This window comes from Coffea arabica, chromosome 2c (assembly GCF_036785885.1).
Source record: "Coffea arabica cultivar ET-39 chromosome 2c, Coffea Arabica ET-39 HiFi, whole genome shotgun sequence".
Lineage (NCBI taxonomy): Eukaryota > Viridiplantae > Streptophyta > Magnoliopsida > Gentianales > Rubiaceae > Coffea > Coffea arabica.
The window spans coordinates 874584-891696 of NC_092312.1; the positions used below are offsets into that span (position 1 = coordinate 874584).

Consider the following 17113-nt stretch of genomic DNA (forward strand, 5'->3'; position numbering starts at 1 on the left):
ATGGTGCAACTTTTCATAGTATCGTTGTTGCAATTAATGTAAAAATATAATGGTTAGTCATACTACTAATATTAATGTAAAGATATTTTAGAGAAACAGTGGCTTAGATTTACTTTTTCAATAAAGATAGCTAATTTTCTTAAATCATGTGCAAAAAAACTATCAAATTGGGACGAAGAAACTATGAAAGATTGTAATATTTTACAAAAATAAAAATCCTAATCACCTTTCACATTTCAAGATACTCGTATTCTTTTTAGCAGAAATTAAATTCAGACAACGAGGAGGGGTAGAATGGGCGCCACCACACTAGTAACGCCTCTAATCTTGATAAACTACAAAGGGATGCCAGCAGCAATTTTAATCCAATGCATATATGAAGAAGCAAAGCCCTAATCAACAAGTAATACTCCGCAAGAAATTATGTTTTTTTTTTTTCTTAAACACGTCTTTTTAATCATATTTTTATTTTATATATATCAAACAAGTACAGTGTACAGAATATCTTTCCACAGAATTTCTAAAAATAGTAATCCAATCATCTCACTAGCACAAAATACCCACCGATCTTCAGAGTTGAGATACACGGACGTTTATCCAAAAAAACGAAGAAGATAGACTGGCACAACTTGCAAACATCTTGTCCAGTCTCTGTAGATGCAAGTGGCAATCAACCCTTGACATATTAGCAAAATACCAATCTCATCCAATGCTGCTGCATATTAATTATTGTACATCATCTCCATAATGATGACCGATGATGGAATCATCAATTTCCAATCCCAAATCTTCCCCCCCCCCCCCCCCTCCCAAAAACACAAAAACTAGCTAACAATTCTGTACACGAAACGAAACACCATCGGCTGCCCCCTCTAGCCTGTGAAAGCGAACACAGAATTTATGTATCTTCCATCATCCAGACGCATTGATTTGTGGCACCAGTCCGCTCTGAACACCTGTCCGACCCAGCCCCATGTCCCGTGCATCATCAGAGATCCGACGGCTCCAAAACGCATCTCTTCCCACCCATTCTTCGCCCAATGCGGGTCGTCCATGCAAACTCTCAGCAATCATCATCCCTCCACATCTGGCTATTTTTGGGGCTCTCTCGGGTCATTTTCACGAAGATGTTAGTCAGTGAGAGAGGAATACATCGCAATTTCTTCGCAAAGTTGGGCCCTGATGTGGACATGTCATCGTTCGTCCTTCAACCAAGCATTAATAAATGTTACCAACTCCAGAAACTTGCGGCTACTCATTTTTCATTAGACACCTTTTGACAACGCCCGTGATATTTTCTTTTGCGAGGGAGGGAGGGAAAGTTGAGGGTTCACTCGCTTTAAGCAAAGGAAGCACCAGCTTTCACCAAAAAAAAAAAAAGAAAAAAAAGGAAGCACCAGCGTTGCAGGGTGCAAAAAGAAATTGAACAAAATCTAAGATGCACCTTTTGACGTTGAGTCTGATAGGGCTTTGAAAATTATTTTTGCAAGTTTAAGATGAGAATTCACTTACGGGACAAACAAAAGATCTAGTGAGAAGGGCTCAGAAAAAAAAAAAAAACAAAATGCTACGAAAGAATAGAAGAAACCAGCACCACACCTCGGGAAGCCTGAATCTCTGAGGATATGTCATATGATGGACGGGAGATAAGTGATTTTTTTTTTTTTTTTTTTTTTGGGTGGGAGATCCTCGTGTTTCTTTATTTTATGGGTTTTGGGAGAAAAAAAAAATGCTTGAATACCAAAGACCAGATCAGCAAGTTCCCGGATGAGGGGCTCCTGAACTGTTCACAGCCAAATTTTGGCCAAAAAAAAAATATGCGGTTCAGGTTATTAGTTGTACATCAATTTTCACAATGTGTGTAGGACTTGTAAAATTTTGTACTAAAATTACACGTTGTACAAATAAAATTACGCCGTGTGCAATCAAAGTTACGCGCTGTTGAAAATGATCAAAATCGCCAACCGTTCCTGCCCCCCTTATCCGCAAGTTCCCAAGTTAAACAAAAAAAAAAAAAAAAAAAAAAAAAAACTAGTCTTGGTGGTCCAAAACCATTCTTTATTTCAGAGAAACTTTAAGATTGATTAGATTAACCTTCACTCTCAGTCGATGCATAACATACTTTTGGATAAGCCACTGGGGTACTTCCACGTCCTTGTATGGAATGACTTTGAACCATAGGGTGGGTCATATTTGCCTTGGAGATATTAAACAAACTCCAAAGCACTCCCAGGGGAGGCGATGACACCTGTGAAGAATGCAATAGGGCCTTGAATTCCATACCGCCTACCGTGGACAGGACATGCCCAATATTCCAAACGGCACTTCCTTCGACTTAAACCGTCAAGAAGAAAAGTTCTGTTTGACAAGGTTTGATTGTGAAACACGACACACCTATCTGTACGCAAAATCAAAAGGGTTTAATCTTCAGACAAAACTGAAATAATTTGATTTGTTCGAGGGTCTATTTTCTTCTTCTCATGGTTTATACAGCCTCAACTTCTTTTTTTTTTTTTTTTTTGGGCCTTATCAGGCAGCGACACTCCACAGTCTTTCTCCTGATAAGACCATCGCTCTCTCTCAGGTGACCATGAATTACAATGCAATAGTAGCAGTAATACTCGAGAAGCAGAGCAAAATTACCTAGTACAATATTGTCAATTACCGGCACTTGTACAGAAATGCATAACAGAGCACTCTACGCCTGCGCCTAGCTTTTGTGAGTCTAAATAAGTCAGCAACATTCACATTCACATAAAACCGGAGTGAAGGAGCAATGATGAAGAGTTTATCAGCTTGAGACGCAGCCATTAAGGACAAACAACAGCCTACTTTAAATGATGGCTAACTCTACTTAAAAACAAGAGAACAGGAAAATACAAAGAAAAAGATGGCATGAGAGAAACATGAGGCGTATAAGGGTAGCAGACATCTGTCTTTTAGCGCCTAAGTTATTTCCGGGGAGAAATTTGCTGTCAGCAAAATGAAAATCGGAAGTAAAAAACAAGAAAAAAGAAGAAGAAGAAGAAGAAGAAGAAGAAGGCAAAGCATCAAGCAAGAGCTACGAATTAGTACAAGTAATCACCAACAGTCCCCCCTTTCGCAAAATTCTGTACCTGATTAGTAACAAACAACTGACGAGCACTTTGGTAATCAAGAGTCTTACACTAGCACAAGTTTAAATCAAAATTGCTACATCCACGCATTCATGAAGATGAGCGGTCAAATTCGGACAGAAAAACCTTTCTCCCCTTATCTCACCAAGCCCACCATATTATTAAAAACAAAAAAATAATAGCCAAACAAGGATTTTTACCGCAAAATTATAAAGCCAATATAGATATGTGGAGACTACGAAAGGATAAAATCACATGCGTGAACTCAGCCATCAAGCTGATGACTTTGAAAGCAACCACGGTAGGTCTAGGCGTTTCTCAAGACACGGGTTAAGCATGTTTAGGGGGTTTTCATGGAGTTTTACTGTGGTTGTATTTCTTACATGATTATTTTGCAATTACAAACGTTGCACACATGAATTTTATTCGAGCACAAAGGTACACTAACTTAATCTTTGGAAGCCCCCAAGAGTTAGTTCGAGCGGTCAGCTCCTTCCTCTTTAGAGTATGGTAGACTTATCTGGACAATCATCTGGACAATCAGGGTTCGAACCCCCTTACTACCGTGCTCGGAGTGGAGTGGGACCTCCTTTTCCGAGCCAGGGTGGGATTAGTCGGGTCAAAGGCCCAAATACCCTCTTCGCCAGAAAAAAAAAAAAAAAGGAAAAAAAAAATCTATGGAAACAATGGCATAGATAAGAGCACCCTAAATCTTGAAGAAATACAACAATCGCAATCAGCAGATTGGAATTCCAAAAATTAGAGGTTTTGAATTTAAAAAAATTTTTTGGTGTCATTTTTGCTTTTTAAATTTCATCCGTCTCCTACTGGAAGGGGAAAAAAAAAAAACTTCAGTCAATTGCATCACACCTCTATCCTACCCACCTCATTCCGGCTTTTCTACATGCAGGATTATATATCAAAAGCCCACATCTGCAACAGCTTCGGAAGAGCAGTAGGCGTAGGCTAGAACATAGAGGGTAGTCTATTGCCCCTCAAGCCGACAAAAGGAGTTAAATAAAGGAGTTGAGACTCAGAAATCAACAACGCGATGGAACAAACAGGCTATTTTGAACAAGAGCGCTGGAAGCCTTCCAACAAGCACAGCCCTTTCCCGGTTCCGAAGAGAAAGAGGCGCAACAATGCTAAGAGGTTCAGTGATGAACAAGTGAAGTCACTTGAGTCCATGTTTAATCGGGAGGCAAAGCTTGAACCAAGGAACAAGATGCAGCTGGCAAAAGATCTAGGCCTGCAGCCGCGCCAGGTATCAATCTGGTTTCAGAACAAAAGGGCGAGATGGAAATCAAAGAAACTAGAGCAAGAATATAGAGTACTAAAAGCGAATTTCGATGCTCTATGCCACCAATTTGAAGCCTTGAAGAAAGAAAATGAGTCTTTGCTCGAGCAGGTATCTAAGTATCTACAACCGGTTCTCCTTAATTTAAGAGTCGTTACTTCAATGTTATCTATTCTTTTTCTTGTTCCTTTACTTTCTTGTTCCTGCTCTCTTACAGTTGCACACGCTAAATGGTCTGCTGGAAAACTCCAATAAGAGGCAGAGCAGCAGCAAGGATTCAAATGAAAATGCAGAGCATACAGCTCCACCAAAAAGAGACGAGCATCGTGAGCGCAGAGAAGATGATGAGAGGACAACAAAGGTGAATGTTGATGGGGTAGGGGTTGATGAACACTTTGGAAAGGAAGACCAAGCAGATTTTGATATCTTGACTGAACAAGGAGAGAGTTCATCTGCATCACGAAAGCCATGGTGCAATCTTGTCTCAGATGGGCTCTTGGATGAGTCATGTTGCCCTTCAAGTTGGTGGGATTTCTCAGATGGCCTTTGCTAATAATGAAAGAAGACAGAATGGAGATACCAGAAAATCCAGTGCATATGCCTCCAGAACTTTAAAAGCCTATGGTATCTGGCAGTGCCAGGGAAAAGAATTCCGGGGCTTAGCCTGATCAGTATCTCACTAGCCATCCTCAAAGTTGGTTTGGTAGAATTACATGAGAAAGAGACAGCCGGAAGGAGAAAAAGTGGCACTGGAATGGCTTGGGAGACAATTCCGTTTATCGAGATCAGTATGAGCCCGGATTCCCAAACCCATTTCTACCATCTTCTCCCCTCCTCGAGGTTTTCTTGGATCTTTAAAACAATCTGAATGAATGATCGACGCTCAACAGTACATGTGTAGAACAAGCCAGCAGTACATATGCAGAATAAGGGAAACCCAAATTGAATCCCCCTTTCCTTTTTTGTTTTGTTTTTCTTCCCCTTTGTAATTTTGACATGATTTATCAGAGAACTACTACTAGGGATTTAATAACTGTTGCTGACTGAATATAATGCCAGGATACCGCTAAACGATAGCTCCCAACAACCAAACCAGTCTATCCATCTTTCTCTTGTCACTCGAAAGCTTCGATCATCCCGGGTTTAATAAAAGCGCGAAAAAAGGAGGAAGACAAAATTTTTATGAAAACAGAGAAGAATTGTACGATCAGTCAGTGAAAAGGAGGAATAAGGAGACATGCGCAGATCATGACAACTGGAAAAATCGAATTACTACACTATGATGACGATTACGGATTCCCCAAAAATTAAAATTTTAAAAAAAAAATCAACTTTTAATGACCTGCTGAAAGCAGACCTCAAAACAAAACAAAGAAGATCACTATTTATGCCATCATCAACATATTCAACTCAGTAATAGGAGAAAAGGAACTAGACATGTATGTGACTAGGACTGATTCAAGAAGATGTTCAAATTCTTAAAAGAGGAAGCACTACTTCATTAACACCAATCACGACGGTTTGGCCGAGTGGTCTAAGGCGCCAGATTTAGGCTCTGGTCCGAAAGGGCGTGGGTTCAAATCCCACAGCCGTCATAAACTTGTTTGTTGTTTTACTGAGTAATCTTGAGGTTTTTAATAACATTATGAATAACAGTACGTTCCCATAAGATGACCATAATAACTTTCACATATTAATATTTTTTATCTGGTGCATATGAATGCATTACAAAATTAAACATTCAATGAAAACAAAAATAAAATTTCACCCATGAAATAGCCAATTATGTCCTAAACATAATTTTAATGTATTACAAACTAATTTTAGTTTTGATTGGAGGATCTGAAAATGAATAGAAGAAAATATAAGGTAAAGGTTTAAAATTGATGGGACTAGTGTTTTTACTCCAACATTTAGGGGATAACATGTTATACTAGTGCAGTTGGTGAAATTTTTTAAGTTTAATAATACTTTAATTTTTCTTTTACAATTTAGATTAAGATTTTAGAATTTAGGGACTAATGGTGTGATGATCATAGTGATAATTGTACTAATTTGAAAAATGGGAATATGAAAGATTTAACATAGTAAAGATGATGGTTGAAAGTAGGCTTGAGATCTTATGCATGTTCTATATATTTTTTAAGAATTTTATAAAAGGATAAAATGTACCACAATTTCATGAGGGCATTTTGGGCTATTCATTCAAAAATTTGAACATTGAATGATTATTGTTACCAAAATGATAAATTCAAGCTAGGTATGTATAATTTTTAAACTTGTGTGAAATTGTCAAAAACATTTTTAAAACTAGGGTGAAATTGTCAAAAAATTCAAGGGAGGTTTTTGAAATTATTTCATAGAACAAATGGGTTAATTTCGGAAACCTCTCTAACAATTTCACTGAACTTCCTTGAGATTTGAAAAATTACATCTACCTCCCTTGATTTGATAGTTTTAACAACAAAATTTTAAAATAATATTGACTTGGTCACATTTTTAAATGAATATAAAAAATACCCTTGTGTAATGAGTTTTAATTTATTTTTCTATACAATTATAAGATTATGTAGTGTAATTATAAGGAAAATGTACCAAAATTTTCATGTCCATATATACTATTGAATAAACAACTATAATAGTAATTTTATCACTATGATATGATACTTTTGATGGTATTTTATTATGAATTTAGTTTTATAAGGTAGAAAAGAAAATGTTGAAATAATTGATTTAGAGTTTATGCATTTTTCGAGTAGTGGGATTATCATAATTTAGTAATGGTTTTGAGTCATTTTTTAATTTATTGTTAATTTTAATACCAAAAAATAGAAACAAATATTAGCAAAAAACATTTGATTACAAATAAAGTTAACTCATAAAAAAAAATCAGTAGTTTGACATTTGATTAAAATAGAAACTAGAGGTAATAGTGTTAGTTCTACAGTTTTATTGGAAAAAAAATTAAAATAAAAAGGAAAAAGAATGAAAAATTAATTTTAAAAATCATTCTAAATATAAGTATACCAAAAAAGGGAATTTCTTTAAAATATTTAAGGATTCATTTTAAATAATAAGGGAAGTATGTATAATTTTAAAAACTTTGAGAGGGTTATATGAAATTGTCAAAAACCTCAAGGGAGGTTTCTGAAATTATCCCTAGAACAAACATATTCTTCTTATTCATTCTTCAGCAGCAGTTGCTACTGTTCTTTTCTTTCCCTGTTTAGCCTTCGAATTGAATAAATGGATGAGATTGTTTTGCTAATTTTAGATAGAGCCGCTCCTTCCCGCTTTCATTTCGTGATTTCATTATCGAATGCCACTAAATTAAAGAGTACTACCACTGTATGTATGTATCTGTGCCCAAAACGACAGAGAGAGGGTTCTATTCTGTGTATCAAAATAAACTTCAAATGGTTTTCAGCGTTCATTTTTTCATATTTTTATCCCACACACGTATATACACGTTGTCTGTCCTCCACAAAAAATAGTCAGCAAAGCGGAGCTAAAGCTTCAACAAAATAGAAAGGCGAGAGAGCAATGGCTCTCTCAATCTGGATGCCCGCATCAATATCGATCTCAGCACCACCCACTTGGTATGTTAAATGCAGCGGAGCTAAAGCTTCAACAGCAGACTCCTTTATCCCTTCATCACTCTTAAATTCCCTGAAGACTCTCAAATTCCCTCGTTTCTGGCCTTGGCAAAGGGTAATATTTAAGTACTAGCTAGTAAGTCTTTAATTGATGAATCCCCTCAAGGAACAGATAGGTACCACGTGAAATTGTGTTATATAATGCCAGTAAATACGTTATGAAGTAAACTAATATGCTGTGTACCAGTAGTATTTGATAGATCAGGATTTTCTTTTCTTGGGAATTTTGGCAGGTAAAGATGGGTCCTCTGACAGTGTCGCCCATGGGGTTTGGGACTTGGGCATGGGGGAACCAGCTTCTGTGGGGTTATCAGGAATCAATGGACTCTCAGCTTCAGGACACTTTCAATCTTGCCCTGGAGAATGGGATTAATTTCTTTGATACTGCTGATTCTTATGGAACTGGGAAGTTGAATGGACAAAGCGAGAGACTTCTTGGCAAATTCATCCGCGAGTTTCAAGGTCTGCTTCTTTTGTTTCACCTTTTTTTGGTGATATTGTCATCTACTACTACTGCTACTCCTATTACTTTTTGGTAATATTCCTGAGGAAACTGATTCCTTCAGAAGTTTGGTGGATCGATGATTGATTTCTTGGTTTGGGATTGCAATAGTCTATCACTGTTATTTTTATCTTGTCACCTGTGGCCTAACCTGCATTTATGGATTTTCAGTGACCATTTATGACATACGTAGCAGGGTATTGGAGATCTTATCTTTACCTAATTGCCTTTTTGCAATGCTTGCAAAAAGTTACTGATATACTATATTTTTTTTTTAAAAGGAATTTTAGCACTTAAGTTTGCTAGTCAGTAAAGGAATGCATTAACAATCAACAGGTTCTCCATATGTCTTGTGCTGTTTGTTTTGGCATGTTACTGGTCGGAGTGTATGATGCTGTCTCAAGTGTCATTGGCAATTGATGAAGTCCTGTCCGCTTTGCTTTTCACTTCTGCATCTCAGTTTTTTTTTCTTTCTACTAAAGCTTATAGAGACTAATATCATTTTGTCTTTTACAAGTCTGGTTTTTGTCAAGACCGCTAATAGACCAGCCTTTTTTTTTGGGTCAGGAAGAAAGGCATTCCAAGATGACGTTGTCATTGCAACAAAGTTTGCTGCATATCCATGGCGTCTAACACCTGGACAATTTGTCAACGCTTGCAAGTGTGCTACTAATTCTTTATTTTAATTGATGTTTAGTGTTTTTTGAGTTCTAAGTGAAACAAGATCTGAGCTCTCTTCCAATTAAAAGTGAGGGACATTGAGATAATAATCCATTCCAAGTAAATGAGATTCCACAAGGAGCCAGGACAGGATATCTTTGAGAGCCTAATGTCAGTTTTTTCTAGTTTTCTTGATTGGATAAATGATCATGGACAATTTTTTCCAAGGTCTTCTCTGCATCGGATGCAAATTGAACAAATAGGAATTGGACAGCTGCACTGGTCAACTGCCAATTACGCTCCTCTTCAAGAGCGAGCTCTTTGGGATGGTTTGGTTGCAATGCATGAGAAGGTGTAATCTTGTAGGCATTTATTCAATAATCGCAGCCATTACTTGGTTCCATGCTCATGATGATTGTTATCATTTGGCTTTTATACGAGTTGACATGATACCTGGATAATTAATAGCACAATGTCCTTAGTTTTGTTTTAGTTCGTTACAATGATTTGTGACTACATTATGGAAATCTTGGAATGCAGGGTTTAGTTCGGGCAGTTGGTGTGAGCAATTATGGGCCAAAACAACTTCTGAAAATACATGATTACCTTAAAGCCAGGGGAGTTCCTTTATGCTCTGCACAGGTGCTATTCCCTTTGTGGCTTCTGAGTGAAATCAATACTAGTCTGAGTATTAACCTGTTTTTGTGAAATCATAGTTGAATGCCTGGCAATAATAGATAAAAATAATTACACTTCCACTTTTAATTTTTTTTTTTTTTTTTTTGAGTTTGTTGCATCCCATCTTAAATCATAGTACACAGACATGCTTTATAAGTCGAGTGAAAAGGATACATACAAGTAGGTCTGTTGGAATGTCTGTGGAGCATACATGATGGTGACCTTTGCTGAGTCCTTAATCAGATTTTGAGGCCTACAACACGTGTTGGTTGCAATATGCGTCGAGTGGCAGGGGTTTAAATATTTTGCATTGATCATTTAGGAGCCCAGAAGTCATTTGGCAGTTTCAGGATGCTGACAATAACACCTTTTTATTATTTAGTATTTCAATAACTTTCTGTTTTTGTTGTGATTGATAATTTTGTGTTCAGGGTTGCCAATGTTCAGGTTCAGTTTTCACTGCTTAGCATGGGAAGGGACCAAATGGAGATCAAGAAGTTATGTGATTCTTTGGGTATTAGATTGATTTCGTATAGTCCTTTGGGGCTTGGGATGCTAACCGGGAAATACAGCCCTTCTAATCTTCCTCAGGGACCTAGGTAAATGAACCTTCGCATTCTTCCACTTGTTAAAAGCTGCATATGCCTTGATCTCCAAATATTACATACCGGGCAGCTCTATCATGCTTTGCCTCATGGTATCTTGCTGTAACTCATGTAGGGGCCTACTATTTAGACAAATCCTGCCGGGATTGGAGCCCTTACTAAGTTCATTAAAAGAAATTGCCGGGAAAAGACGGAAAACTATGTCACAGGTATCTATCCCTTGACTTTGAAGTTGCATTGTGCGTCATATAGAGTGCTCGTCACATGTTAGAATGTTAGGACTTAAACAGTAGATAATCACTATTCTGAGACCACCTAACTATCAAGCTTTGGAGCGTTCTTACCTCCTAATCTCCTATGTTCTAGTGAATTTAAATAGATCCGAGCAGTATTGAAAATTAAAATGGGGAAAGGCTGAGGAATGTGAACAAAGCTAAAAAGTTAGGCAAGTAATGACACTTGTGCTAGGATGGTAGTAACTTTTTATGTTAGGACTTTTATTGCATTGTTGTCCGCATAGGTTGCTATAAATTGGTGCATCTGCAAAGGAACAATTCCAATACCTGGAGTCAAGTCAGTCAAGCAGGGCGAGGAGAATTTAGGTGCCCTTGGTTGGCAACTCTCTGCAGACGAGTTATCTCAATTAGAATATGGTGCCCTTGAATCTCCCAGCAAAATGATTCAAAACATTTTTCAGACCAGCTAAGTAACTGTCGCGAATGATTATGCGATATGTCGCGAATTTCAGGCTACTCTTGTTATGTGCCTCGAGTCCTCGTTGGCCCCATCTTTCCCTCCTGATCGTGTTCCCTATTCCGTTTCCTCGGGCCATTTATTTTTATTTTTGCCTTTCCACCTCTCATTTGCTTCCTTGCAAGGGGGTGAACATTTTGAGTTCTGAAAGCAGGAACACTCTTCCTAAGAATCCAGTGCCGATCCCTCGACGGCTAGTGATAAAGCAAATTGGGCTTTGTATGCTAAATCTTCAGTTGCTGTCCAGTGTAATACAAGTACGTTGCTGTAGAATTTGCCATTTGTTATTTGAAATATATAATTGTGGGGTGAGTGACCAAAAAAAAATCAGTGCGTAGAGAATTCCATCCGCTTTGTCTTTCAAATTTTCCATTATTATTGTTACATTTTATGAGGATTATTCAAAATCTTCACGGGAATTATTATTAATCAGTGAAACTAAAGATGAGGATGTTAGTTAATATCTGGCGTTTGGATTTTTGGCTCCTTCCACCTGCGCCTGGTATGAGTTACTCGAGTACAGATGACAAATTGCACTTACCTTCATTAATTAATGTGACATTTTTGGTAACCAAACCTTAAAAAAGGGCTAAAAATTCAATGAATTCTCTAAAATACCCTTATCTCATAAAGTTTTACTCCCTCGGTCCCACTTTGATAGTCTTATTTTTCTTTTTCGTCTGTCTCAAATTGTAGTCCACTTTTCCATTAAGAAATATAGTAATCTTTTAAATTGTCTAAAATACCCTTATTAAATATCTTGTTATTAATACATTGTTATTAAATACTAATCCACTACATTGAATATATTGAGCTTCTCCAATACTAACCCATTAGCTGTAACTGATATTAATTGGCATTTTTCGTGATTAGCATAAGGGTATTTTAGGAAATTATTAATCTAAATTTATGTTTCCAACCAAATTAATTACATTTTCTTAATCTGTGTGAAAAAAAAAATCAAAACTAACAAAATGGGAGGGAGGGAGTATTTGTTATTCTAAATAATTATAGACTAATTTTGCATAATTATAAAAGGAATGAGCGTCAAGTTTTTTATATTGTTTGATAATCAATTATAACAATAAATCTATAGCTATAATAGCCGTTTTTTTTTTTAGTGCTTTAGTGAAAATACGTATCAATTTTACGATAGAGAAGAAAGTGTCATTTTAATTTTTTAAAAACTTGTTGGATTAGTTCAATGATGGAACTATCATAGTTTGGTAGTAATTTTGGGCATTGTTATTATCGATTTATTCTTGATTTTGATACAAAAATTTTAAAAAAAGGAGCAGAAAAAATTGGATGGTATCAAATGTTATAAAAAAAAAAAGTTACTAGTTTGACATTTGATCAACATAGAGGTTGAGGATAATATTGATAGTTTTTCATATTGTGTGATAAAATATAAGAGAAATGAATAAAGAGAGAAAATGATTATAAAACCCATCGTTTGTGTGAGCATGGCAGGCAAACAAGAGAGTTTCAATAGAATGTTAAGGTTAGTATATTGTTTTTTTTAAGTGGATAAGAGAGATAAGCGTAATTTTTAAAATTTTAGAGATATTAAATGAGATCGGCAAAACCCTCGAGGGAGGTTTTTGAAATTATCCCATGTTAAATATCAATTCTATTTCCACCTTCCCTTCGTAGCCCCCACGCCACCACCGTCCAAGCAACCGCCATAATCCGCTTCATTCACCCTTCCTTGTCCTTACAGGTGCCGGTGGCCCATACTGTTCTGCCCTTCTACTGGTACCTCCTTGTCCTCTCTTCAGTTCAGTCTCCAATCTCCTTTTGCCAACACGTACTAGTTTTTTTTTTTTTAAAAATTTTAAAATATGAAACCTCGAATCCTGCTCTGCTCCATTCTTGATTCTACATATGGCCTCTTGCTCCCCTGTTCTTTCTTCTACTTCTTGCACTTCATTCCCGACTCTCCTCCCCAACCCGAACTCCCTTGCTACTTCTACTACTTCAACCACTCCTGTCACCCCACTCCATTCCCTTGGCTTTTCGATCCTGATCGCCCGATTCCGTTTTCTGCTTCCTCAGGTTCAAACAGCAACTCTCATTGTTGTTCAATCCCACCAATTCCAATTCTTTTAAGACTCCAAAGACGTCAATGGCAGAGGCCTCATCAACCGAGAAAAATAAACAAGTATTTGAGTCGGAGGAAGACCTGGCTGTGGACTTGGCTGGGTATGTCGCCCATCTATCTGATCAATTCGCCAAAACAAGGGGTGCCTTCACCCTTGTTTTATCCGGGGGTTCTCTTGTCAAGTCTCTCAGGTCAGTGATATGCGATATCCTCCTTCTTTCTAATATCTATCTCTCCGTTCTATTGATTTGGGATGCTGGGATGGCAGGAAATTAGTAGAGCCTCCCTACATTGATTTGGTGGATTGGTCCAAATGGCACGTTTTCTGGGCGGATGAAAGAGTTGTTCCAAAGGATCATCCCGATAGCAATTATTTTCTGGCCTATAACGGCTTTCTATCCAAGGTTAAGAAGAAGCATGACCATTGGCTTTACAAATTCTCTTTTTATCTTGGGATTTAAAATACTACCCCACGAGTGATATGAGCTTATCCTTCTAATTCTTGCTTATCATTTGATCGCATTCTGCTAATCTGTTGCATCTTTAATCCAATTCGTGGATGGATACTTGGTTATAGCTTGTAAACATATGATCTGGGATTTTAAGCTTATTAGTTAAGCTTAGTTCCTTCAACATTGCGGTCAAGTTTTTCAGTGGAATGTTAATTTGACCTATATAATTATGCCTCGTGCATGCCGCTTTTTGTACATTTACACTAGATGGCAAAAGAAAGATTTGTATTCAGGTTTCTCTCTCCCCCCCCCCCCCCCCTTTCCTCTCTTTCACACTAAAACTTTTGTGTCTACATACTCTTGGAAGCTTGAAGATGGTGTAATAGAAAATGTGATGAGTTTGGGCTAAAATAAGAGCACAAGGAACAGATGACCTCACTAACAGCTGTGTTCCTCCCTATGGTGGATGAGTTAATGGAAATCGGTCATCTGAACAAGCGCTTGACATGGTGTTAATACATGAAGCTCAGATTGTTATTTGAAAGTATAGGCTTTTTCTAGCAATTTCTACATTCATAGATCACCCTGTGCTTGATGTTGACAGCATTCTGATGTACTACTCAAAGAGTAATTGGTGTTGATGGTTCTGGGATCCCCTGACATCTAATAAATTAAAGCTCTTCCCATAATAAAACTTAGATTTTCTAAAAAATCCCTATGAAAAATAGAGTTTTGTCCCCGGGGATTAATGTTGGAGAAATTTAGACTTTGCCCCTTTCATCTATATTGTTGTAACCTTCACTATCATGAAACAAAATTCCTTGGTTTGTCATCAGTCATGGGCAAGTTAGTTTTCAAGTTTAAATCATAGATCTCTTCGTAAAGAGCAGAAGTGCTGACTAAAGTGCTAGTGCAATACTTCTGCATAAAGAAAACATATTTTATTTATGAACAACTTGAACGTGATAGGTTAGCAACAATTCTCCTTTATTTGGCATCATTTTCCCATTGTGCTTCGTTTTTTGCCTCACATTTATCCCATATGTTCTTTCATTCAGTTACTTCTTGTTCTGCATTTATGGCTTTGCCAGAGGCCTTAAAAGTTCCCATGCATTGGTGGAATAGTTGTCATTTGGTGAAAGCCACTGAATGTTGTTTCAAACAATAGAGTTGTTATTAATTGAGCTTAATAAGGAATGTTGCTCTTGTATTTGAAGTTACTTGCAAGGCAAGGGAAGTAGATTGTCTATTATGTGTGAACTTAATGATAGTCCAAAAACAAAGTATGGCATGATTCGTTAACTATCTTGTTGTAGGAGATTTATACATGTGCTTGGTAGTCTATATTTGTTTATTGCAGTTTATCTTCTTCTCTCCTGCCCTGTTGTTTTGTGTTACCTTCACTTTATTGTGGCTGTGATACTTGTTTTTACTTGCAGATTAGATGAACCAAATTTGTTTTGTAGCCATCCTATTCCCCTCCATGAATGAATTACCTGAAAGTTTCTGAACTTGTGTAATTTGTTATTCCTTTGTCTGCCAGATTCCAATTCCTGTTGGCAACGTGTATGCCATAAATGATGCATTGTCTGCTGAAGGTGCTGCAGATGACTATGAGACCTGTCTCAAGCACTTGGTTAAGAACAGGACGATAGAAGTATCAGAGGTCAATGGTTTTCCAAAATTTGATCTCATGCTTTTGGGAATGGGACCAGATGGGCACGTTGCCTCTCTTTTTCATGGGCATCCACTTGTGAAAGAGAACAAGAAGTGGGTTACTTTCATCAAGGACTCGCCAAAACCTCCTCCGGAGAGGATAACGTTGACATTCCCTGTAATAAATGCTTCCGCACATATTGCACTTGTTGTAGTAGGAGCTGGTAAAGCCGATGCTGTTCGTTCAACACTGGGTAGTGATCAGGACACCGATTTGCTTCCCGTGCACATGGTTTCACCTGACGGGAAGTTGAATTGGTTCTTGGACAAGGGTGCGGCTTCAAAGCTGTAGGGTGCACACTTGCCTATAACAACATCAGTTGATCTTGCTCGGTAAATATCCCTTGGTCTTGATGTCTTACCTTGGGGATGTGCTTGATGGTTTTGTAAGCTTATCATTATTATGTAAAGTACTGGTGTTTCTGTTTACTCAGATTAGCAGCAGGCAAGAATTGAATATTCCCGATGCTTGAATGCCTTATGGTGATTTTTTTTCCTTTCAAATTATCTGTGGTAAGGATTCATGGAAATTTTGGGTTTCAGTGCTGGGGAATAAGGGTACTTGGCGTCTGTCTTCTTTTTGTGATGTTGAGTCCATGTATTAAGTTATCTAACAGTTGAAGACAGCCCAGGGTTTATGTTTAATCATAGGGTAACTACTTTTGGTGTCTTGCGTGCTGTTCCCCCTTCCGTTGCACCAGGGCTGGCGAGGCCGGCTCAATTTACGTCCTCGTGTTGTTGCAGATAGAAAAAAGGTGTGAGCCTTTTTAACCAACTTGTATTAGGTGAACTGGCCACCAGATTGGCTGCAGATCATGGATTCAAACTTTTGGCACCAAAATGGTAAGAAAAAAAATTAGAAAAGAGAAGGATAAGTTGAGTTTTGAGTGCCAATTCTGAAAGTATCAAATAAACAGAGGCACCACTCCTACCATTGCATAGCGAAATTGGTGCCAACACGGATTTCCACGTATCGAAATCATGATGTGTATGCCAGAATCTTCTTTGTTTTTCTTGGTAAACATATGTTTCACTGATGAGTTCTCAAACCAAGAAGACTGCACTTAATCGCAAAGCTAATCCAGTTCTGTAGTTAATCTGGCAAGTTCAAGTACAGTCAGACCACTCGACTAGTGACAAAAGCAAAAACCAGCAACCAAAGACCGTCTTCATATTTGGGGCTCTCCCCTCTGCCCAAGTTTTGCACATTATTGCTTGCTTATGTGTCGCAGTTCCAGTGATTCATCATCAATCACAGAGAAAGGTTCCTTCGCGTTGTCCATACGCATCAGTGTATTATTTGACCTTAAGAGAGTTGTTGTCTCCATATAATTTGAACCGCAAAGAATTGATTTTGCTTAAAAACTAGAAGATTTGGCAATTAGCAGCCCAGATTTAATTAAAAGTCACATCAATCGCGGTTAGCAGTGCTCATGATGGTTCAATTGCAGAGCCATCTTTTTCGCGAGTGGAAACTGCACGACGAATCATATACGAATCCGAGGCCCGACTGGACCGCCGACTACAGAAGAATATTTGCGCACTATATAAGTATGGTGGTGCCCCGCTCAGAG

The 17113-nt window shown here is 37.7% G+C and overlaps 2 protein-coding genes and 1 non-coding gene across 5 annotated transcripts; all 3 read left to right on the forward strand.

Annotated features, from left to right (window-relative positions):
* Nucleotides 1-3940: 3940 nt before the first annotated feature.
* On the forward strand, nt 3941-5446 carry LOC113720826 (uncharacterized). The gene is made up of 2 exons (XM_027245491.2): nt 3941-4524; nt 4631-5446. The coding sequence occupies exons 1-2, from the start codon at nt 4168-4170 to the stop codon at nt 4964-4966; spliced, it is 693 nt and encodes a 230-aa protein (XP_027101292.2). The 5' UTR covers nt 3941-4167; the 3' UTR covers nt 4967-5446.
* Nucleotides 5447-5928: 482 nt separating this feature from the next.
* Nucleotides 5929-6008, forward strand: TRNAL-UAG (transfer RNA leucine (anticodon UAG)). The gene has a single exon. It is a non-coding gene; the product is annotated as a tRNA-Leu (tRNA).
* A 1638-nt stretch (nt 6009-7646) lies between these two features.
* Nucleotides 7647-16043, forward strand: LOC113724839 (pyridoxal reductase, chloroplastic-like). Of its 3 annotated transcripts, none has more exons than XM_072073218.1 (8): nt 7647-8012; nt 8303-8531; nt 9139-9232; nt 9460-9583; nt 9772-9873; nt 10357-10508; nt 10630-10723; nt 15367-16043. In XM_072073218.1, the coding sequence occupies exons 2-8, from the start codon at nt 8309-8311 to the stop codon at nt 15829-15831; spliced, it is 1254 nt and encodes a 417-aa protein (XP_071929319.1). In that variant the 5' UTR covers nt 7647-8012; nt 8303-8308; the 3' UTR covers nt 15832-16043. The 3 variants fall into 3 exon arrangements, with proteins under 3 accessions (XP_071929319.1, XP_071929317.1, XP_071929320.1); XM_072073216.1 differs by having other exon boundaries at nt 7648-8124; XM_072073219.1 differs by lacking the exon at nt 15367-16043 and adding an exon at nt 11035-11616 and having other exon boundaries at nt 7655-8124.
* The last annotated feature ends 1070 nt before the right edge of the window (nt 16044-17113 follow it).